Source organism: Alosa pseudoharengus, unplaced genomic scaffold (genome assembly GCF_046254945.1).
Source record: "Alosa pseudoharengus isolate Yale_2024_CS ecotype anadromous, Long Island Sound unplaced genomic scaffold, YU_APseudo_1.1 YU_APseudo_1.1_scf_11, whole genome shotgun sequence".
Lineage (NCBI taxonomy): Eukaryota > Metazoa > Chordata > Actinopteri > Clupeiformes > Clupeidae > Alosa > Alosa pseudoharengus.
This window is the reverse complement of record NW_027468576.1, coordinates 16,625,706-16,649,562: the sequence shown is the minus strand read 5'-3', so window position 1 is coordinate 16,649,562 and position 23,857 is coordinate 16,625,706. Positions and strand designations below refer to the sequence as shown.

Below are 23,857 nucleotides of genomic sequence, written 5' to 3'. Positions count from 1 at the left end.
ATTTTATCTTACTCAATTTTGTGTTTTGCATTATACTATATTTTTTCCACATAGGACTGCAAGACAACTTCACAGGGATGGCAGAGGGCCCCTTTTCCCTAAAGGTTCCCTAATAGTTGCACAAAACTATACCTTTAGGGAACGTTCCCTGATGGTCATATGAAGGATACATTTTATATCCATTAAGGAACATTCCCAGAATGTAGAAGGTAGTTTTGTGCAACTATTAGGGAACATTCCCTAAAGGTCCCTAATAGTTGCATGAAACTATACCTTAAGGGAATGTTCCCTGATGGTCATATGAAGGATAATTTTTTTCATCCATTAACACAGGGTTGATTGAACTAACTGGTAACCGGTGTTTTGGAACCGACAGCTCGGGTTTAGTCGTCACAGGTTCAGACAACCCAGGAGTTAAGTTTTATCTCTATCTGGAATACCCCCCTGAGATTCTAGTGAAAGGTTTTTGATAAATGAGCTCAACAGCCAATCAAAACACCTCTCCCCACCATGTTACTGAAGCAAGATGTTGGTTGGCTGGAGTTCTATGGTTTGGTTGGCGCCACTGTGTCTTTTCTTCCAGTTTACCTAGCAGGGCAGTACATCTGAGTTTTTTTTTAAACTGACAGTGAGAGTATGTGTGGAGCAATTCACTGAATATCACAAAAGTGGATTGGATATCAGACTGATTTAAAAGTAAAAGACAGGGCAGAACAGGGCACCCTTCATGTAAACACAGTATGCTGTTGTGTGCCGATGCTTTGAAGGGAGAAAATGGAAGGGGAAGGAGAGCAAGTAGGGAGCTATGTAAGGGCTTCAAAAAAGAAATGGGCAGTTATTGCATGGGAAGTTTATTCACATTGTCTCAAATAGTATCCATTGAAATAGGTATGAGGCATGGTCTTTTACTGTCCTATACTAAATAAATGCATTGCATGCTGCAAAATTCTTCACTATTCTACATGAAACAGTAGAACAGTTTCAGGTTATGTCTGATTGTGTCACTTAAGTGTACAGAGTTGAATATGTGTATTACTTCACTATTAATATAATTAAAAAACTTTTTCAAAGAGTTTATATGCGTCTCAGCGAGGAACAGCACAGAGTTGATAGGGTTGAGGGCAGTGAGTGGCTCCCATTCGAAACTCCAGACTGGGTTCTACGCCCTGTAGTGCTGAGAAGGAGAACCGCTGGAGCAGCGAGGTGAAGAACAGGAACAGCTCCATTCTGGCCAGCTGCTCTCCCAGACACATTCTCTTCCCTGACAAAATCACACAGAAAACAATCAAAAAACAGGCTTGGAAACACAATAACATAACTCAACAGCTGCCTAGTTGATAAAAAAAATAATAGCATGAGCTCATGTGTACTGATTATTACTGTAACGGTTTCAGTCTTATTTATGACACGTTCAAAACTAAACACACACCAATAGAAAAAGGCAGGAAGGCCTCCCTCTTCCTGAACTTCCCCTCTCCATCCAGGAAGTGTCCTGGGTTGAAGGTGTGAGGGGTCTCCCATTCCGTCTCATCGAATAGAACAGAGGTCAGGCTGCCCAGCACCATTGTGCCCTGAGGAACACAAAAGATAATGACAACTAAACAATTCTAGAGAGCACTTTGTCAATTATTCTATTCACCAAGTTCAAGATAAATCTCCCCTCAAAAGAAAATGCCGATTTTCTGGCAGGATACAATGTTTAAAGTGCAGTTCAATGTGCCAAAATCACCTTGGGAATGATGAAGTCATCAACTTGGGTGTCTTTGGTGGTCTGTCTGGCAACATTCAATGGAATGATGTTGCCACATCTCTGTGTCTCATGAATAACAGCATCAGTGTAAGGCATGTTCTCCCTGTCAGCCACAGAGGGCTGACGTGAAGATCCAACAACTCGGTCTATCTCCTCTTGCACCTTGCCTAAAAATGCAAAATTGACAATGATTGATGTTTTAGGGGGGATGGGGGCAGTTTCCTATCCGTAACTAGAAAGTTGCTATTTGTTCTGCTATCTTGGCCAGGTCTCTCTTGAAAAAGAGATTATATATCTCAATGAGACTAACCTGGTTAAATAAATGGAGCGATGCGATGGGCCAGCTTATCAAACTTCCCAGCAGACAGGCGAACGTACTCGTGGTGCTTTTTCCTTCATCAGCTCTTCCATCGTTGAGTGCTCGCACATCCCACGTTATTCTTTTCTTCATGCGTTTCAGGCTTCTTTGGTGGTTGTGTCCTACTTTCAGGCTCGACGTACCGCCCCCAGTTGGTGGGGCAGAGTATCACAGTTAAGCCGTAGTGCGCAGGCGCTAACCTTAACGATTTAAAGTGCATTCAGGACAGCAGAATTTGGAGTATGCTTCACGTCCACGGCAAAAATGACGCACGTCTTGGACACGCGCAAATGTGACGCACGACCATGCCAGAGCCTTAAGGAGAGGGAGTTAAGTAATTTTCCGACGAATGACCGTCGCAGGAAGTTGCGTCATAACAAAGGGACGCCAGACCCTCTTGTAACCTATGCTTGTAACAGCTACTCGGTGATACTGCAGACTCGTAAAAGTAGTTAGAAAATAAGGCAGAAAAACGACAAGTTTCCTCATGCTGCTTCCTTATGTTGGAATATGCAAAAATGTACAAACAATCAAGAGGATGCTTTCTTGTATGTGATTTCTGCAACAGTGATACTGCAAACGTGTTGATAGCCTATTGTTGAGCCTATTTTTATGCTGTAGCCTAGTGTAAAGCATGTCACACTAGACTAGCCTACAGAAAACTAATTGATGTGATATAATGATAACTTGTATGCCTACAATGGTTTATTAAACATCGTAGTCATTTATTTAGTCAGTCATCATGTTCATGTTAATGAATAGGAAGGACATCTAAACGATACCAACATTTAAATAAACCAACATTTCGCGCAATATCTGCCGTGAGTCCCTATGCGTGAGTCACGAGCTCCTCCCAGCTGACTGGCAGATCACATGGACAGTCAGTCGCGATCGATTATTTAATAAATACATGTGAATTACGAATAATAATAAAAAGATTCTACCTAATTTGACTATTTTTTCCATGAACTGTAAAAGAAAACACGTTTTTCCCCACTGTATTCTCCATAAAGAGTAAAGTAAATGATGTACTTTTTTCTGGAATTGACGTCACTTCCTGGACTCGTCTGAGGCTGGTCTAATGGGTCATTCGTCTCTATAAGACTTAACTCCTACTGGCCTTAAGGGTAGTGAGCAATACACAAAGGCTGAAATCTCTCCCCTCATGGACTCACAAACTTTGATGCGCTTTCCCGCAAACTTCATGAGGGCTGTCCCACTGCGAAATTGTGAAGTGCATGAGGGCTTTTGCTGCAAATAATACTCGCTCGCACCCTTTCTGTGCCCTTTCCGTAAGGAGTCATCTATGCAGACTTTACTCAAGGGAATTGCTAACAATTCATAGTGTTGTGACGTGAAACACGGGGTTATCCAAAGGCAGTCAGATGTCAGTTAAGTCTTTGAGGATTCAGGGCTTAGACCTTAGGGAAGAGATCGGGATTCAGTCAATCAACCGCAGCAGCAGGCAGCCATTGCTGGGGAGCAGTTGGGGGTTTGGTGCCTTGATCAAGGGCAATGGATGTGGACATGGGAGAGCGCTGTTCAATTAGTCCCCCACCCACAATTTGCCTACCATTCTGGGGTCAAGCTGGCCACCCTGAGGTCACAAGTCTGATTCCCTAACTAGTAGGACACGGCTGCCAAAATCAGAGTGGTCCGAGTGGAATTCGAAACAGTTACCTGGTGCATGGTGGTAATAAGTGCATAGATGTTGAATGACACAAATACTCACGCTGTATCTCAGGGTATTTGATCATGTACAGGAGCCCCCAGTACAAGGTTGTAGATGTGGTTTCAGTTCCTGCTACAAACAGGTCCAGAGTGCAGTAGCACAAATTCTCCACATTAAAGCCTGATGCTTCATCATCTGTCCACTTAGGAAAGAGAAATGTAAAGAAAGAAAGGTAAGAAAAAGAACAATGGAATGTGTCATCAGAGAGGATGTTTTTTTTTAAGTCTACATATAACAAGTTGATAAGAATACATACAGAATCCCTGGTAAAGATGAGTTAAAAGAGGTAACACATCCTTTTTTGCCGTTTTATCTTAGTTTCATAGTGAAAACAATGAAGAAAAATCCAAACTTGAAGAGTCGCAAATTTATTCTAACAAGAATATCCCTCAAAAAGAAATGACAAAATGGCAACAGATGATTTTCTTTTTACCCATCTTTAAAGGGGTGTGGAGGGTGCTGTATAGCTGTGCAAATAGAGAGATGAAGATGTGTGTGTGAGAGAGAGATGGTTTACAGTTTTACGGCGAGGGGGAGAGGTCTTAAAATCAGGAATGTTACGTATGATTGCATATCTCTCAAGTGATTGTTGAGATGACTATACATGTACGAAATTTGACTAAATCTGTATCCCACTATTTGCTGGAATAGCACATTATATCTCTTGACTTTACTTAAAATTGTATGTACCAGTATGTATGTATGTATGTATATGTATATATATATATGTTAATGTATAATACTCATTGTAATAGTCACCTTTGCCATTTCTCCAAGGAAACAATCAATGTAGTCCCTAGAGTTTGAAGGATCAAAGTCTACTTGGTGGTCTTCAATTTTTTTCTTTACAAAGGCAATAACTCCGTTCCAAATAGAAAATATTTTCCTGTGTGGGCCAGGCACTCTGCGCATTATCCATGGGAATACGTTGTACAACTATGAATACACAAGGAAAAACATTTTTAACATATTTTCACTATGTTGGGCTATGGACAGCCCATGTTTCATTTTCTGGATATATAAAGAGTAGACAGTACGAGGAGAGGATCACCTGGGCCCAAATTCCTCCCTCTAAGTAGAAGACCTCATTGATGTTCTTCAGGAGAGACTGGAAGTCATCATCAGTGTACTCAAAGCGGTCCCCAAACACCAGCACACAGATGATGTTAGACACAGCATTGTTAATGATAAATTGTGGGTCGAAGGATTTACCTAGGAGCACCAAAATAAAAAGACTGTGGTATGCATGCAAAACTAAAGAGAATTTATTGAATTCAACAAATACAAAATTACATCCATGCAACTGTGTCTGCTGTTTTTTTATTTTCATTGCATTTCATTTCATTTAAATTTTCCATTGCTAATGTCATGTTGGTCAAATGCACTATACTGGTTCCCTGCTGAATAGTCCTACCCCATAAAACAAATTGGTCTTATTTCATCTAGCTGTCATAACTAGTTGTCATAGTCTGTCTAGCATACAGTACTCTCCAGTATGCACCTTGGGTAAAGTTGACTAAAAACAGGTATAAAAAATAATTCATTGTACTCTCACAATGAAAACAATGAGGCAAAATCCACTCTTGAAGGGAAGACAATTTATTCTGAGAAAAAGGAAAATCTCATAAAGAAATAAATATTTTTAACGAAAACACGTTGCTTACAATTATTGGCACCCCTAGAACAATCTTATACAAAACCTAACAGAAGCATTTTCCTATCTAATTTCAACTTATTTAAGTTAATCAGAGTGTCTGTGAACTTTCAGAACTAGTTCACTTTCTTTCTTTTTCACTAAGGTATGAAAATAAGGTGACACAGAGGCTAAATCCTCTAGTCATTTTTCAACATAAGAAAGACAAGAGAATACACTAAATTTAAATGAAAAGAAAGTGTGTTGACATTTGTAAGTCAGGGAATGTCTATACAAACTACCTTGTTGAAAATGCCTATATTTACAGTTAAAACAATGAATGGTTATAATCAACTGGAATTGTGACAAACATGCTTGGACAAAGACCCAAGGTTATCTTGCCCCCACGTTCAGTATGGAGGATGGTAAGATAGGCAAAACATTCCATAAGAACCACTATTGGAGAGTTACAGACAAATGTGCCATCTTGGGGTCACCAAGTCCCCCCGAAAATCAAAAGTGACCTCATTGCTAATAGCTTATTTAGAGGGCATGCTAGGTAACAGCCTGTCCAGTCATTCAATTACCAATGTAAACGGCAGGAGTTACTAAATGGTACAGTGACTTTGTCTGGAAGTGTGGTCTATTGTCAGATGAAATGAAAATTGCGCTCTTTGGCCAGAAACACGTTACGTGTCTTTGGCATATATAGAAGAATGACTAGACTGAAAAGAATCCCATACCTAATGTGAATTATGGTGGAGGCGCTGTGCTGTTGTGGGGCTGTTTTTATTCCCAAAGGCCTTGGGAATCTAATTAAGGTGTATGGTATCCTGAACAACAAGAAAAACCTTAACATTTTCAAAGGAAATCTGTCAATCTCTGACATGAGACTAAAGGTTGCTCATGATTGGATCATTCTTCAGGTCAATGAACCAAAACAATCGTCCAGATCGAAACAAATATGGTTTACTGAACACAAAATCAAGGCCATTGCCACTAGTCCCCTGATCTAAACTCCATAGAGAAATAGTGGGGTGAGTCAAAGAGTAGAATGCAAAAGTGTGGACCTAGGAATCTGGATGATCTGGGAAAATTTAGTTTCCAACGGTCTTAAATCTCGTGCTTTGTATTCTCCAACTTTATGGGGTGTCATAGGTGAATATTCCAAGCTGTTTTAATGGCAAAGGGAGGATTAAGAAGGTATTATAAGCAGGGGTTCCAATAATTGTGAGCAATGTGTTTTTGTTAAAAATATTTATTTCTTTATGAGATTTCCCTTTTTCTCAAAATAAATTTGTTTCCCTTCAAGGTTGGATTTTTCCTATTTTTTTTTCCCATTGTGAGATTACAATAAATCACCAACAGATAATTTTTTATACCCGTTTTTTAATCAACTTTAGCAGAAGTGCCAATAATTCTGGAGGGTACGGTATATAAATATATGTGACCTGACAGACAGAAACGTCAGGATATAGAATGATGCACAGTGGTGCACAGCTCTTATCAAGGGGTGTTTTACTGTATATTGGTCATTTCTGTAAAAGCCTGCTGTAAAAGCCTTTGCTTTCTTTATACTATCACAATGTCTGTCAACAGTAAACACTTTGAAACATATCCACTGTCTTGCAATGAACCTCCTTCACACACAATAATGTGTAACTTTGTAGTTTTGAAATAAAAAATAGTGCTACGTTGCGCATTGTTGTAATTAGAAAATACAGAGTAATCTGTCTTATTGACAACAAGACAAAACAGTTTGACTATCTTGACATAAACAATGGCGTCAGGACTTCTAATTTTGATTGCACTGACAGTTTCATTAATATAAATATTTGCTTTTGAGGCATAGACAAAGCATTTAGATAGATAGATACTTTATTTAGCATTTTGAGCAAGATACACGCTTTTGTATGTGGTGCAGTTTGCTCCATTTGTTTTGAGAAATGAAAAGTTGTGCAAATGTTAATAATGATTCGAGAAATGCACCAAAGCGACTGAGAAAAACTGTAATACACTCCTCAGCTGTGAGTTGTACAGGGTTTAACCATTCATCTTACTCACTCACCTTGCTCATTAGCGATTGCTTCATTTAGATATCTGCATTCTTGAAGAATGGAGGGCTCAAGGCTTCTCTTGCCCAATCCAAAATTCCTCAGGGTGTGAAGAGCAAATCTTCTCTGCTGTTTCCAAGGATATCCATTAGACACAACCACCCCTAAGCAGAGAATATAAGACAGAAACAATCCAAATAATAACAGAACGGTACTTTAACATGAATATTGTTGAGTATGATACAACAGGGTAAATAAGTATTGAACAAGTCAACATTTTTTTTTTCAGTAAATATATCCAGAAGACATTTTCACCTGACTTTGGTATTAACTCATTAAGTGGACGTGGAGAAAAAAGTATTGAACACGCCAATTGAAATTTATTTAATCCTTAGTGGAGAAGCCTTTGTTTGTAATGACAGCTTCAGGACACTTCCTGTATGAAGAAACGAATCAGCCAAAGTACTCAGGTGTGATTTTGGCCCATTCATCTAAACAGATCGTCTTTAAACCTTGAAGATTCTAGGGGGCTTTCTTGTGAACCTTGATGTTTAGCTTCTTCCATAAATGTTCAATTGTATTTAAGTCAGGTGAATGACTGGGCCTTTTTGGGGAATGACTGGGCCGTGAATGACACCTTGATTTTCTTTCTTTGAAACCAATTGAGAGTTCTTTTGCTGTATGCTTTGGATCGTTGTCTTGCTGGAAGTCCTCGTTATCCTGATGGATGGCAAGAATCTCCTGGTAAATAGAACCATTTGCTAGAATGATGTAGCCTCTAGCTATAAATGGACATCCTTAAGCTGTCTCAAGTTAGCCTTGCTTACAACAAAACCATGATTGGAGTAAAAATTAAAGTAGCATGTGTGCTATATTGGGGATGAATATGGACAAATGCTTAAATTAACTTGTTAAAAAATTTCATTTTGCTACCGAATATGTTAATACCATAAATGCAATCTATCATATAAATGATAAATGATCATGATTGAATAGAGTTTAAAATATAAGGATGGCTGCCCACAGCAGCTCTGGTATGAAATTATGGTGATTCTAGTGGTAACCACAATTCTCAATTCTGAGAAATTCCCGCTTGGCTTCAATGCGGCACAGACACCCCGTAATACACTAGGTGAAGGTGCAACACAAACAAAGACTGAGCAACATGAATAAATCATCAGATCACAAACCAGTTCTTGTACATACGTCAGGCTAATGCTTTGCAACTATAACTGTTTTGTCCTATGTCATTCCACTTTATTATACACACACTTTACCTATGGACTTAAATGTTGTAAATACTTTATACTTGAGGATTCCCTGAGTTAATAGTAATGTCTGGTGAAAATTTCATGTGAATAGCCTCTTTAGAAATATACTTACTGAAAAACATGTTGATTCATTCAATACTTATTTTCTCCACTGTACATTATCACTACACAGTATTATTATACAGCTCTTCACAATGCTTGTAGAACGCTCCATTGATTTGAATGGGATTTCCAAACATTCTACGGTCAAATAAACACCATGTAATGACCGCTGAAACATATAATGACAGCTGTCAATGGCAACGGGTTTTGTGCTTCTGATTCATGTCTTTCATATTACTCCGCTAGTAGTCCGGTCACGTCTTGCAATGGAACTTTGATTTAAGTTCAGCATGTGTTGCGAACTATTTGCAGCAAAAGCCACGACGAAACGGTAATAAATAAATGTAAAGAGATATTTACATTCATTTAAAGAGTTTATTTTTTCGTTTTGGTAAGTAGCCGTATAACAAGCAGGATCATGTATAGAACGCCAGTCGAGAAAATTCCCTTCAGGGCAAAGCAAGACCACTCCGCTGGCCCGTCAGGGTCCGGTTCGCCCTGTCGGAACTTATTTTCCCGATAATGACCGGCGTTCTATACATTATCCCTTACATGAAAATAGTGATCTTAATACTCCTGTGGTGGAAAATCACCTTTGTCTCCAAAGATATCAGCAAATAAAGGTAAGGATGGTCGATCAGCAAAGTTTTCTCCTTGATGGACATACATTTCCCTCACTAGCTTGTGTCCATTAAGAACAACCATCCTTGGTCCAAAAAATCGGACACTAAAAATGCGTCCATATTTTTCAGCAAACTGGAAGAGATACAATATCAAAGACACAATACAAATACTAAAGTCAATGCAAATGCACAATGTCACAGCATAGTGTTTTTAATCGAACAATTAAAGTATAATCTATATTGTAATCTGTATTATTAGGGGTCGCAAGCAGCGAAGGTAGGCATTAGGAAAGTGGCATTATAGCTTAGGCAGCTGCTGGCACATTAACTACAAGTGAAAGTGTCAAAACAGTAGCCTACAGCGAACTAACAAGGAATAACATAACCGCGAGTTTATAATTCTAATTAAATTACACGCAATTGCATTCACACCACGCTCAGTAAACAAACACTCAAATTCAACGCATTTACAGCACTGCCAATGTCAGCACATATGTAACAAACACAGGCATCTGAACGCACATGGAAGGAATGTTTAGAACTTTGATAAGTCAGAATACATATATGCTGCGTGACCTATTTTATACTATCTATGTGAGACATGTAAACGGGAATATGAATGGAACCTTTTATTAACAACTCATGTAAACACCATATTCACAATATTGTGTTATTCTGAATAAGGTCAGACCTACAGATGAGATAGTGAAGTCCCCACTATTTAGGCTACCTGCACAAAAGCATTGACAGGCTGGAATCAGTGCAACCAGCACAAACACAATGATTAATCATTATGACTTTCCAAAAAAATGTGCGAACTATATCTCTAACCACTTCTCAGACTAGTAAATACACCAGCAATGACAGCAGAGCTGAAGTGCCAATAGGGAAACTTGGCAGGATTAGCTATATTTCTGCCTCTGCTGGAGAAGTTGTGCATTATGCTATTTCAAACTGTGGAAAAAGGTAACGATAAAGCACACGGATTTGTTTACATGCTAGCGAAGCGGTTAGCATAAGTTCGGCAGAACAACGTGAATGTTACAAGATAAGAAACGCGATTTAAAACGAGTTTCTTGTTTCTCACTTCTCTTACCGGGACGGTAGTCCCAAAGTTGCAAGGTTGGTTTTCCGCCTGGGGATGCTAGGGGGAGTGGGGAAAGTCACCATTTTCACCGGAACAGGTCATTTAACCATCCAAATGACTTCTAAACGGGTTTATTAAGTTGAAATAGTTGGCAAGTTCACATAATGAGCACACTTTCCTCTGAATTTCTGTCCATAGGTTTTGTAAAACATTAATTCGTACTTGTACATTTTCAGACAAGATTGTATAAATCCAGTTTTGAAATCAACCTGCAAGTTGCTGTTTAACTCATGTCCAAAACGACAAAAACACATTTTTACTAGTTGCAGTGCCCCTAACAGATGAAAGGGCACCACATTTCCTGTGTGTCCTCACAATGGAGTTTTGAGTCTAAGTACCAACTTTTGATACGTGAAAGTTTTGCTGAGATATGACAAGCCGAGATGGGCTATGAGACATACGTTCACAGTCGGTATCATGTTTCAACACACTTTAGGTCAATATCACACCGGAATTCTCCTTTAATTGGTTAGTCATCATAGTTTATCATAGTCTACTGGTTGGACTATTCAGTTTCCCCACGTGTGTTTAAGTTTCAAATTAATACTTTTTCTCCTTGAGACAGGCCCGTTTGAGTCTTGGAAAATACTTTTGCATTTACATAGGGATTAAGATGATAAGAACTTAGCAGTCAACTTGAATGCAACAGTTTTGAACAAATTTGTGCAGCGTGCTAATGATGCTAACTGGATTTAATAGCAATTTAGCCAGTTGTCTTTTGTCATGATTTGTCAGAATTGTGAATGTTTGGATTAAATGTGCATGCTGAGGATGGATGTGTCTGTTGAGAGGGAGAGAGAGAGAGTGCATGGGGCAAGGACTCAATGAGAGTCTGTGTTAAGGTACTTCTATAGCCTACTCTGGTAGAGTTGCACACTAGATACAATGCAATATTTAGCCTATTTATTTATGGACAGAGTAACGTAACGTGTTGCTTTTAATTATCGAATGTTCTATTGAACATATTTTTTATTGACCCGATTACATGTCTATCCCGATATATTTCACTATCGTTTTATCGCCCAGCCCTAGACCCCACTTCCTGTTTGGCGGCTTCGATCGGCTGTGATGGGCAAATGCCTTCGAAAATCAACTCCCTAACTCTGGCAGGCCATGCGCAAGCAAACCCTTTTTTTCCGTGAGCTTTTTTTTTGGCAGTTTGCGAATGGACGGCATTACCACCATTTGCTGGACTGAGGTGTAATGGCAAGTGTACCCTGTAGCATCGTTCTGGCTGCCGGGTGAACAAGGCAAATGTCATGGGACGCGGAACCGTAGGCCTACGTGGTCGGGCCCGTCATCGCCGCTTGCGGCTATATTGTTACTTATTAGCTTACATTGTCAACATGGTAAAGTAGGCCTAATTTGTAGCCTTTTACATTTCAAAAGTAACCCAACCTGTGGGTTGTGAGTGTGAATGAATGAAATGTCACTGAATTATTTCTGAATGGCTGAATCCCAAAATACCAGAGCCTAAATGAAGTAGCCTAAGGGCAAGGGGCAAGTTTAAGTTTGTCTGTGCCACGCACAGCTCTCTAGCAGCCCTTTCCTGATAAATCACGCTATGACTTAAATAACTCTTAAGACTTCGTATAAAATGTTACAGGTAGGTTACAGGTGAAGCTCAACGAACACAGCTTTGTGCGCAGATGGAATGGCCTCACACACACGATTTACCTACCTTGACAAACTGTAGATGGATTTTGGTGATGTCAATGTGATGCACGTCGCCGATAAAAGGCAATGACCACGGTCCAGGAGGGAAATTCTTTGGTGGTTTGGTTTTGATGTAGTCAAACACAAGGAGGAAAATTGAGAGAAAAAGCAAAAAACTCTTGATGTTGAACAGTTCCAAAATATACAATATTGCCGTCATTTTGCTTGCTCTAGCGACGGTTAGGCAACTGTTGTATAGACTGCAAACACCAACCACCCAATACACAACAGGACTGGAAAATCACGTGGTACGGTGTTCTCTTCTTCCCCACCTTTTCTCTTTGTAGGCCTATCAGCCTTTTTCACAGAAATAACACTTGCTTTTTGTTATCAGAAATGTTTAGGGCGGTCACTGTATCAGGGTTCAAATGGTCGCTAACACGTTTCTGCCACAGGAAGGCCCCAAAAGAACATGAGTTTATTACTGTTAGTGAGAGTATAAAATATAAAGACAATTGTATTGCCTGAGCATTCCATTATCACCTCCTGAAGTATCCACAGGTCCTGGACATGGGCCCGTAAATGCACTAAATGTAGGCTAGCAAACCTTTTAACTGGATGCTACAGAAAAACTACTGAAGTCAATGCTATGCATGTCGCTTATGAACAGCACTGACCACGTTCCAGGAGGAAAAGTCTTTGATGCTTTGTTTTGGACATAGTCATATATAAAGAACATTGAAAGAAACAACAAAATTTGATATCCAAAACATCTGTAGGATTTATGTAGGAGTTGAACATCAGTAGCACAATCCATTGCAACTTGCAGTGTAATAAAATCAGTGTTGAATTGTATAAAAATATGTAGGCACGTTGTCTTGAACGATCATTTGGCACTGTTGACATGTCATGGTATTTTCAATGCCAGTTGAGTTGCATTCCTTAAATAGTTCAAAGGACATTAACTTAGAGTTACTGTACAGCAGGGGTCTCAAACTCAAATGAGCTGGGGGCCACTTCTGCCAACGTCATCTGATTGGAGGGCCGGCTATTTCTGAAAATGCAATGTTCTTTTTTTCAAATACCACACAAAACTGCAAACAGAAAGTGCAAGTGTTTTTATCTAGTTTTAGACACCTGTGCTAGCAACCCTAGCTTATAAATAAAATAATGATAAAATAAATATTAATACAAATTATAAAACAAACAAAAAGCATAAAACAGGTATGTGTGTGTTTCACACCAAATAAAAATATTTTCCTCTTCAAAAGGCCATGGCTTGAAAGTGGTCAGAGATAAGGTCCTACTGTAAATGTACAAATCTTTGAGTATAAACAAAAGTTTATGAAGGGGGTAAATGTACCCATCTAATTTGCCACTGGATGGCAAGCACCTCAAATTATGCACCTTTCAGTAAATACTGGATGAACATATTTGAGCAGGTTTACTTTCCTTTTTTTCATATTACCCACATACAAATTAAATGTAACAATTATACCAACACCTAAGATGTTTAGTAATCTATCTATAACCACAAGGCCTACAATAAAGTATTCTGGTCAAATCAGTTCCTATCGCGGGTAATCTGAGTACACTCTAAACATGAATGTGTTAAAAACAACACAACATTTGTTGAATTTCAACACATCAATGAGTTCTCTTTGGGACAACACAACTTGTGTTAATGGTGACACAGATGATGTGTAAGCATACGGACACATAAGTTGTGTCAATATAGTGACACAAGGATGTGTAATAATGTGTAATTTTAACACAGTTATGTGTTACGTGTGAAAATGCTATTTACACATTAGTGTGCTCGGAATTCCAGTTATCCAACACAATTATGTGTCATTCCACAAGGTATCAATATGAATAAAGATGAAGATCCAAGTTGAAAAATACTTTGGAATGTTTATTTTTCATATGTCAACATTAACATTGCCTTCAAGTTATTCATAAAAATGCCTATCTAGGCTTAATACAAAACATTTTAACATTTTTAACCCTCCTGCCCCCCCCCAACCCCCAACCCAACCCAGGAGGACAGCAGGTCCCTTAAAAAAGTTAATCAATTACTCACAGGAAAAGCATTCATAAAATTCAGTTGAGAACACATAGCAGATAATACAATACACACAAGATATAGTCCAAAACATATGCGGAATATAACCTTAGTTTCGGCTTACTTTAAAATGTAAACTTTTTTAAAGAAGGTTAATCACTCAAAAAAGAAACTTAAATAACTTTGTATCGAGGACTAACATATACTTTGTTTCCTTTGAAAGGTTTCTGAAAGTCAAGTGGTCGAAAGTCTAGCAAATCATCAGGAATTTTCAACACTTTGAAGTCTTCACTTTTTTCAACACAAAATGCATAAAAATGATCGTCAAAAAAATCTACATGCACAATATTCACAAATGCTAGAAGGGTCCCATTGTCTACCTGAGGGAAGAGGTGAGCAATTTCTCCAAACACTGGCTCATTACATTTCTTTTCAATGACTACTAGAGTTCCTGTTCTGTACGTCTGTCCCCACACACTAACAGTATGAGAGATACTCATTGTCTCTGAAAAGAAATCCAGCTTTAACCTTAGGATGTCAACAAGTTGATCACTTTTTGGTAATGATCTTAGAATAACTGGAAACGCATTTGGAACACACATTTGGTTCTCAAGTGGTTGGCCAAACCTCCAATAATGCATTTGCTGAACCTGGTTTTTGTATGCCAGAGTCTTTGACACATTTTTAAAATTACACACAACATGTGCCTGCCTCTTGAGTGGGTTATGCTTCGCCTCGAATCTCATGCACCAAAGTCTAGATAATGGCCCAAATTGGACCAGCATGCTAGGATAATGTACCATAAAATGGTGTTTAGGAATTAGTTTTTTTCCTGGATACAATTCTTTGAACAGCCTATGATGGTCTATGATCAGCTGTTTTAAATATACAGCAAGACCTGTGCTTACAATAGGAGCAAAGATGATGTTGCATATTTCGCGTAACAATATAAATAGTTGCCAGTGTAGACTACCTGGATTAACCAAGTCTCCAAGAAGGAAAGGTAAGATCTGTAGCAAACACCACATTTGTGCTGCAGTTTGTCTGACTGCAGTCTCAGATGTCTTCAAATTTAGGATGATGCTGGGTTTGTTTTTGTCATTTGAATACCCATAGTCAAAGTTCATTATTCTGTCATTTAACTGTTCTAGGGACAACAGTTTTTCCTCATAAATGTACTGTCTGAGTAAAAGTTTCACCTCTAAAGGTGCAACTCCCTCCAGGACATCGTGCATTATATCAACTCCCACATTTTCTGTGACATGGAAATACTTCAAAGTATTTAAACATGAATCTTGTTTGATTCCGGTCATAGATCCTTCGTCTAAAGCAACATGCTGTTGGTAATTTTCTTTGTTTCGCCTTTCAATCTCATCTTCATCAAAAACATTTTGAGCCATGTTTTTATCAACAAGGCAAAAATGGCAAAACTTGTTCGCAGAAAAGCTTTCCAAGTAGCCACACAATGAGTGACACGCTAGGTTGTCACCTGTAAACAGGCACACCGTTCCATACAACAAGTGCAACTCTCCTTTCATCTCAAGCTCTAAACCATAGCATTCCAAAAATCTTATATCTTCTAAAAGGGGTTCAAATATCTTAGCAAAACCGTATGTTTCTCTGTCAATTGAATTGAACAAAAGGCAGAGATGAATGTTACCCAGGCTTGAATTGAACTTCGGTGGCAAGTTTCGTAAGGAGAAATAAACAGCGCCCATTTTATGGATTTTGGTTTTTGAGCCCAGAGGGTTAGTTGTCTCCAGATCATCAAAATATAACTGTATCTGAAGGGCATTTGGATCCTTGTTATATAAGACATGTCTGGCAAAGTGAGCGCCATCGCAGTAGTCACGCATCTTTCCATCAGTACTCTTATGAGAGTCCAAATATAACGACTGCATTCGCTCATTACAGAAAATGAATTTCAGAGTCTCAAGAATGGAAATATACTGAAAGGTATTAGCTGTTAGTGATTGTTTGACTAACCCACCTCTTCTAGTGGTGTCAGCTCTATGGCCTAGGAAGACCTCTGTTGGCTTCACAAGTGAGTATTCACTCTCAAAATATTTAGTCATTTTGTATGGGTTATTCAAATCATCAAAAACATTTCGAGCACTTTCAAATTCCTTCATCAGTGACACAACACCCTCATTGTCCTCTGATATTGACAAAGTTCTCAGCAATGACATAGTAGATTGTTGAAGGCTGTTGTTCTGTCCAACAGTTCTTTAGTGCAAGTACTCCTTTGTACATCACTTAAAGTTGTATTTGAGGCAGAGTACATCTGAGCAACATAAGTAGCTGCATAACTAGTCAGTGAAGGACCTCTGTATGTGTCTGTATTTGTGGCATCAGATACTGCATCATCTGCATCATCAGATACTGCAGTGTGTGATATAAGACCTGCTTCTGTGAAGTTATTTGTTTTTATGTGATCTGAAGTGTGGTCAGACAAACTGCTTGCATTATCAGATAAATGCTCTCTTGAAAGATGTTTTGACAATGAATTAAGATTATGATAGGTACGCTGGCAGCCATTTTGACTGCAGATAAGAGTATAGTTCTGACTATCAGATAAACAATGAACAATGCGGAGATGCCAGCGAAGTTTCCTGATCTCACCAGGAACTGGCTGTTTGCACACAGGGCAAATATACATACTGACATTCTTTAAGCCAAAGCCTGGACTTTCCCAAGGAGTTCCAAAACTTTGGGTCGTCTAACAGTCTTTGTCACTGGCAAGTCATAAATGTGTTCAAAAAACATGAAAACTGATGCAAGCTGAGCAGGATAAGCAACGTTGCATACCCAGTAGAACTTGAAGAGCTTGTCCAAAGCACAGGTTAAGCTGTCATCATGCAGTGGAATTGTGACTCTGTCATTTCTGGAAACAATGACGAACTGTCGTGCTGGGCTCGTCAGATGGCCGATGCAGACAAGCTCTGGCTGCGTCCTTGAAGACCCCTCATCATAAGTGCATATGGAGGAGATGCTCGTCCCATGCTGAAATAAAGTGTACACATTTATTATACACATCATTCTGACCTGGAGCCTATTCATTATGTTCCTTCATGGTGCACGTACACTACATACCGGCACAAAGTTGATCAGGAAAGAAATGGCCGACTTCACACTGCATCGGGTTGAGGCTGATCCCCTTCCTGACGCAGTTGGTGGAAGTAGGTGAGTCAGAATCTGTAATGTACTGTAGCATACCTCATCTATTTGAAGGACATAAGCAAAAAGTTAAATATGTCAAATACGTTTACACAAAAAGCAGAGGCAAAGCATTCAAAAAATGAAAATTGTTTACCATCATTCTGGTCTCCAGCCTGATCAAGTAAGGAGAACACGACTCCCTTCTCTAGAGCAGCAATCTTCCTCAATTTGGGGATGAATGATGACTCCCACCTCCTAATGAGCAGCTCTGCCTTCCCGTCGAACATTTTCACAAACTCTGCATCCAGCTGATACAGGAAACATAGGAAAACAAGTTTAATTGTGTAGCCATACATTTTCCTCAGAGGTCTTCACACAGTATCACCACATCCCCTGTCCTTACGCCCTCATATTGACTGAGGAAAACATGCTAAGAAAACCATTAACGGGAAAACACAGGAATCCTCAGAGTGGGAAACAGAACAGGACACCTCACCTAAAACTAAAGACATAGATGTTGTTTACACACAAGAAGAAAGTTTACCCCAATCAAGCTTGCTTTACAAGAAAAGCAAAGAACAAGTACATATCAATAAAGAAAAGACTCACCAGACTCGGGACGTCTATAAACCGAGGATACTGTTGGACAATGTCTGCAACAGTCGGAGACTGGGTGCTGATCCAATTTCGGCGATGGCTGAAAGTTTTCTCCATTGCAGTCTTTATTGGTCCCATGTTCTCTGATGATGGTTTCATCCTTTTGATGATTGACAACCATTCACTAATTTCTTTATCATCTAATGGCTGCACTGTAGACGCAGCATTACAACCCAATTTTCTCTTGTGGTAGCGTCGCTGGCCCTCTTCTAGGCTTCGTCTGATATTTCGTAGCCTCATTTCTATGAATCCCGTATGTGACAAAGGGTCATAGAAATGTTCCTATTAAAAAAAAATAATAATAATAATAATATATATACTGTTCACTTGCTAGTACACGTTTCAGCTAATTCAATGCTTTATGCTTCCCATTTTGGCACTTTGAACTTAATCCTTCTTGGAGTCTCATTTGCACTTTATCCTGACAGTTGCCAACAATATGTATATTAAAGAAGCATGGCGACTACTACTGCTACTTCTGTGGGATTTCATTATATCCTCTTGTACAAACAAGAAATCCTAAGTATTTCTCATGCAGTGCAGCTAAAAACCAGAAAATACTGACTAAACTAAACCTCCATAGATCAGAGAGAGTATACTTCACCAATTTTAAATCAATACTTACAAATCCTTCACCATCTCCACAGACCATCACTTTCAGTGACGGGAAGAGTGTTGTCAATGATTTTGCCAAAAGCAGTTTCTCTGGTCCAGAGGGATAACTGTAGAGCAAAACAAATGATTTAACAACAAGTCCATCACCACTGGACTTTATTTACACATTTCATGTGCAGATGATCCAATTTAGTTGAATAGACGTGGATAAAAAGAACAAAAGGGAAACTAATGTACATCAAAACAATGAATATCTATAACTTACAATCCATGTTTCTCGACTAGGTCACTGACACTTATGTTTACAAGCTTTCTTCTGGTACTGGTGGATAGTGTTCCTGTCTCCTCATATTCTTTAAGGATGTCTTGAGCCTTCTTTTCAATAAGAGACTTGAGCCGATCAGCAGTCAGATCTTTCTATGAGACACAAGAACAAACATGCCTCTCAAATAAGTTGGTTAGAATGGGGAGTTATGCAGTCATTAAAAGATAACCAGTCAAACCTCAAACTGTAGGAAAAAATGACACCGCCATTTGAATAACAAAACTCCAGTGTTAATGATATTGATTAAGATTCTCTATTCATGTCAAACAATGTCACTATTGTGCACGATTGCTCACTGGCATCACGATCTTGTGTCATAAATATATTTATTAAGGGAAATGCTATTGATTCATAATTCAAGTTAACGTTCCAAAAATAGCCATAATATGAGATCCCTTAAAATACTCACATTTTCACTGTCAGTATGTGGTGCTACACACTCCACCAACTCCAAATGGATCACAGTGGATACCCATACTTGGAATCTGTCATAATCCTTAAGATCTACGCTACTGTCACAGTCAATGTAGTCTTTGAAGTCACTGTTGTAGTGTAGAAATCGTTGTAATTCCACTGGGTGAGAAAACTCAGAGTGGCAGGCTTGTAAAAGCTGTGAAGCACTGCAAACAGAAAAAACTTTTTTGCATTTTTCAGTGCCATCTAAGTGTACTGAAACAAGCACTTTCTTGACTGTTGGTCCAGGGTCCTGCAGCAGGCTAGGGTAATTTTCTAGCAGCTCCATTTTCACTGGAGAGGAGAAGGAAACAGACAAAAGAAAAAAAGATTAAATATATACATTTTAAAATATCTACAGGGTACACAGATGATAGCAACAAATTGATCATGTGATATAAACCTATGCATTAAAATGCAACAACATAACGTTGACATAACAATGAGCATACAATATGATATAATATCATGTATGATGGTTATGGTTATGGATTTAGCAGACGCCTTTGTCCAAAGCGAAGCTACATGATGCTACAATATATACACACAATATATACACACACTAGGGCTTTTGCCCAAAAATCATATTCGTAGCTCGTTTCTTTATTAATATTCGAATATTTATAAATATTTTGACCATTAAATGCAAGCAGACTCTGCACTCAAGAGGGCAAGTTCCATTACAGCCCATGGAATGATAGTTGGCAAGGATAACTGCAAATTAAATGAGAACCTGTTACATGGATTCGCCTATTGTTGACATCTTAAAAACGTTGCCTTTTGCTGCAGACCTGGAGCAAGCGTTTCGTGTAGGCTAATTGGTTGTGGTGGTGGTGGTGGGGAAGGCAGTGTTTTTTGGTCAGTGTAACCTACACGTTGGGGTGCTTCCAAAGCCTGAACTAGCTTGCTTTACCGACCCATTTTATACAGTTTATTCACGCAAGGCAACACTTCACACACTTTCTGCCAACTGTAATAACCACAGCTTAATTCAAAGTGCGTGAGCAGGTGTTGCAGGCAAGTGAGCTACCTAGCTAGTTGAGTAGCTTACACGAGAAGATAGCTGACTAGCAGTTAGTTTTCAATTTGGTCAGTAGGCTAGGCTAATCCCACGACAGAATTTCCCAATCAAATCAATTCACGTGTCCTATAAATCTCTGGGCCTGCGAGAAGACTTACGGTACTATTTGTAAACTGACAGCAGTTCGGGTTTGCTGGCACCCTAGCTAAGTTGATATGACATACTGAGAGCGCAGTTTCAAAGTTGCTTGCGATTGTGTACATAGCCTAGGTTTAGAGGTTACGCTAACGTCATGACCTTGCTAATAAGCTCACGTCACCATTCTCAACTTCACAAGGCGCGGAAAAAACTCGAAATCTGAATTGAGAACAACGTTTAAAAGCAGACACATTTACATGAAATAATATCTGTAACAGGTTGGAATATTAGGGGCTGCCTTATATTCGTTCGAATATCTTTCATTTTGAAAATATTTGAATTATATTCAAATCACAAAGTTCGGGGTCAATATTGGCTAAAATTAGCTAGCACTAGCTAGTACATTAGTAGTACAATGATTTAGTCACTTCAGCGTTGCAGTTTTCAGACGGCTGACGGCATTTCGACGATAAACGTTAACCAAAGACTTAATCTTCAAGCCTACACCCCCTGCTTAGCTCATTTAGCATAAGTAACTAACTGGTCTAGCAGTAATTCGCCTTGGTGTGATGTGACCGCGAATATCAATCATTGTGTTGGGGGGACGCTGAGGTAAAGTCACCTGTGAGAGGTCGGGTTAAGCCTAACTTATAGCTTATTGAGCACATTTTAACCACTTATGTCTATAATTGAAACATAAACACACAAAATCATCCACTTACCTGTACATTGTATTAGTCCTTTCAACCGTGTAGAATTCCCTGCTGTACCAGCGTTGCTCCTCGTGAGATGTCGTTGAAATGTCGTTGGACGAACTTCTTGGCCGATAGAAAAAAAAAAGACTTGGCCGTAGCAGCTAGGCGTTTTGTGATTGGTCTTGATGTTGACACATATTTTGTGTTGTAGAAGTTAAATCACGCAACACATTATTTGCAGAAATTGACACAACATGTGTTATTTGGCTTTCTACACATTGAATGTGCAAGAAAACAACACATTCTTTCTTAGAGTGTACCCAGAAGTTCGCATCATATTGCGGGTGACTTTGTAGTTCTTTAGAGCCCTATTTCTACTAGCCCTGCTGTCTGTACCACGTCCATTACGGACACTATCATCACGATTACCACTGCAACCTCCAAGCTATGTTGGGCAGAGGGTCGAAATAAGCATGGTATGCTGCTTAGTGGACACCGTCGTATACACGCAAAGACGTACCTCCATTCACAGACGCACCGTGACTATCACTGTCAATAGACGATCGATCATAATCTCCAAAAGGATATTCTCCTTCAGAATCAGAATAGGTGAATAAAATAGCCTACCTAAGACTTCATCACACGTGAACGGTTTTCAACATTAGGTGTAAGCCTATTTCTGCTTCAATTTGTGCAAAACTATGGCCTGCATCGCTCCCGCGTCATTACAAATGCACGTCTTTGTGTTTCTCGCGTGTAATACAAATATTTCCTGAAAACTTTGCGCAGCGATTTTGGGTTTGAATCAAGCTCTGGATGTCTACCACATAGTGGAGCAGAGTAGGCTACACATGAGATTTGTCACCGTACTTGGATCTATCGTCTATTTTAATCAGTATCGTTGTTTGTCGCAATTAAAAATAGCCTCAAGGGCCGGATTACATTATTATTTTGACATACGTCGCGGGCCGGAATTGGGCTGGACGCGGGCCGGATTTGGCCCGTGGGCCGGGTGTTTGAGACCCCTGCTGTACAGTGTTTAGAGAAAGATAATCCACTTGCTTCTCAGAGAAGTTCAGAAAAGTTCTGTAGTGACTAGATGTCCACACTAGTAACAGTCTATGGGAGTTGTATGGAATTCATTTTTATAACTCACTACCATTAATTCAGATCTCACAAAAAAGTGATTTGATGCTAATAGGTACCCCCATTATCTTAATTTACTACATATTTTCATCTCTGTTATAGGCCACTGAAATTGGGCTCAAATCCTCAATAAAGGTCCCAGATTCTCAACGATAGACATTGAGCTTATCTGACAATTTATGTGTGTTTAAAAAAGCTATAGAATCATGATGGATAAAAATCATGGTTTGAGGAATGAACAAGAGAGATGAGACAACGCAACTAGTAGAGGCATCCACTGATGATGTTCCTAATGTAAAATTAGGAGAATGAGAGCTGAAAGAGTGTGAGGAACCAAGGTGGCCACCCCACGTTAAGGGAGGTGCGCCACTGGATTATGTGGAGTTGAGGGATTCTTCAGTTAGAAGGAGACAGCCGTTCCATACAAAAATATAGGATTTATTTATCCGGGAAGCACAATTGGAGTCCATGCATAAAAGGATCTTCAGCAAACTCTAGGCAACAGTTTCAATTTCTTCACACCAGGTCCAAACAAGGCAACACTGCATAACTCCGGACCAAATATATTCCCTTGCCTCACAGCAAGCAAGGATAACTCTTCAACTTCAATTCATTTTAAACTTTAAATTTCAAACTTCACAACTTTGCAACTTCCCTGGATCTCCAGCTCTTCAATGTGTCTTCCATTGTCTCCAATGTTCCCTGAAAACAAACCCCTCCAACAAGTAGGTAAATGGTGAGTGAATGGTTGCAAAGTCTTTGTGTGTATTGCACAAGGCAGTCTTTTAACAGTTTGTAGCATGGGAGGGTATACATGTGAAAAGGAGAGGTCTCCTTTTTCACTGAGATGAATTGTATAATATACAATAGAGTCAAGTTGAAATAGAATCCCTACACTGAGCTGAGATCTAACACGACCAGTGAGGATGTTGAAGGGAAATACGCTAAACCTTAAACGAAAGCCGTTGGATTTCAGAAACCAGTCTTGACAAGGGAATAGGACCAAATCGGCAAAGCTGTGGTTGAATTGGTTTGTTATTGGGACCTCATGGATTATATCTTTTTCAATTATTTGATCCATAAAATGCCTGGTATTGTCCACAAGTCTGAAGGTTTATGTATTTTGGGAACAAGGTATAATAAACCATACAGGACCTAAAAAATCTCTGAACAACGTGTTGACTTCCAAGTTCCAAGGGTAGATAATAATCTGAAATGCCATTGTGTTTTTCTAAATGTTGTTTTGTTTAGTGAAAT

The 23,857-nt window shown here is 39.2% G+C and overlaps 2 protein-coding genes across 2 annotated transcripts; both read right to left on the bottom strand.

The window, feature by feature from the left end:
* Nucleotides 1-835: 835 nt before the first annotated feature.
* On the bottom strand, nucleotides 836-12,641 carry LOC143116828 (cytochrome P450 2J2-like). Its single transcript, XM_076278148.1, has 9 exons — nucleotides 12,352-12,641; nucleotides 9,494-9,656; nucleotides 7,542-7,691; nucleotides 4,892-5,052; nucleotides 4,600-4,776; nucleotides 3,841-3,982; nucleotides 1,730-1,917; nucleotides 1,430-1,571; nucleotides 836-1,261 (listed from the first exon to the last, which is right to left on the bottom strand). The coding sequence occupies exons 1-9, from the start codon at nucleotides 12,544-12,546 to the stop codon at nucleotides 1,086-1,088; spliced, it is 1,494 nt and encodes a 497-aa protein (XP_076134263.1). The 5' UTR covers nucleotides 12,547-12,641; the 3' UTR covers nucleotides 836-1,085.
* Nucleotides 12,642-16,824: 4,183 nt separating this feature from the next.
* LOC143116822 (uncharacterized) lies at nucleotides 16,825-19,923 on the bottom strand. Its single transcript, XM_076278144.1, has 7 exons — nucleotides 19,557-19,923; nucleotides 19,088-19,239; nucleotides 18,833-18,929; nucleotides 18,160-18,489; nucleotides 17,705-17,858; nucleotides 17,485-17,612; nucleotides 16,825-17,394 (listed from the first exon to the last, which is right to left on the bottom strand). The coding sequence occupies exons 1-7, from the start codon at nucleotides 19,887-19,889 to the stop codon at nucleotides 17,062-17,064; spliced, it is 1,527 nt and encodes a 508-aa protein (XP_076134259.1). The 5' UTR covers nucleotides 19,890-19,923; the 3' UTR covers nucleotides 16,825-17,061.
* Nucleotides 19,924-23,857: the final 3,934 nt, after the last annotated feature.

What these genes read in the sequence shown, in the direction of transcription:
- LOC143116822 (XM_076278144.1), bottom strand. Translation starts at nt 19,889, where the DNA reads ATGGAGCTGCTAGAAAATTACCCTAGCCTGCTGCAGGACCCTGGACCA. An exon ending in CACATACTGACAGTGAAAAT is followed by an intron (nt 19,240 to 19,556) that starts GTGAGTATTTTA and finishes TGTGTCTCATAG; the next exon opens with AAAGATCTGACTGCTGATCG. An exon ending in GTGGAGATGGTGAAGGATTT is followed by an intron (nt 18,490 to 18,832) that starts GTAAGTATTGAT and finishes TTTTTTTAATAG; the next exon opens with GAACATTTCTATGACCCTTT.
- LOC143116828 (XM_076278148.1), bottom strand. Translation starts at nt 12,546, where the DNA reads ATGACGGCAATATTGTATATTTTGGAACTGTTCAACATCAAGAGTTTT. An exon ending in CAAATACCCTGAGATACAGC is followed by an intron (nt 1,918 to 3,840) that starts GTGAGTATTTGT and finishes TTGCATTTTTAG; the next exon opens with GCAAGGTGCAAGAGGAGATA. An exon ending in CTTCCTGCCTTTTTCTATTG is followed by an intron (nt 1,262 to 1,429) that starts GTGTGTGTTTAG and finishes TGATTTTGTCAG; the next exon opens with GGAAGAGAATGTGTCTGGGA.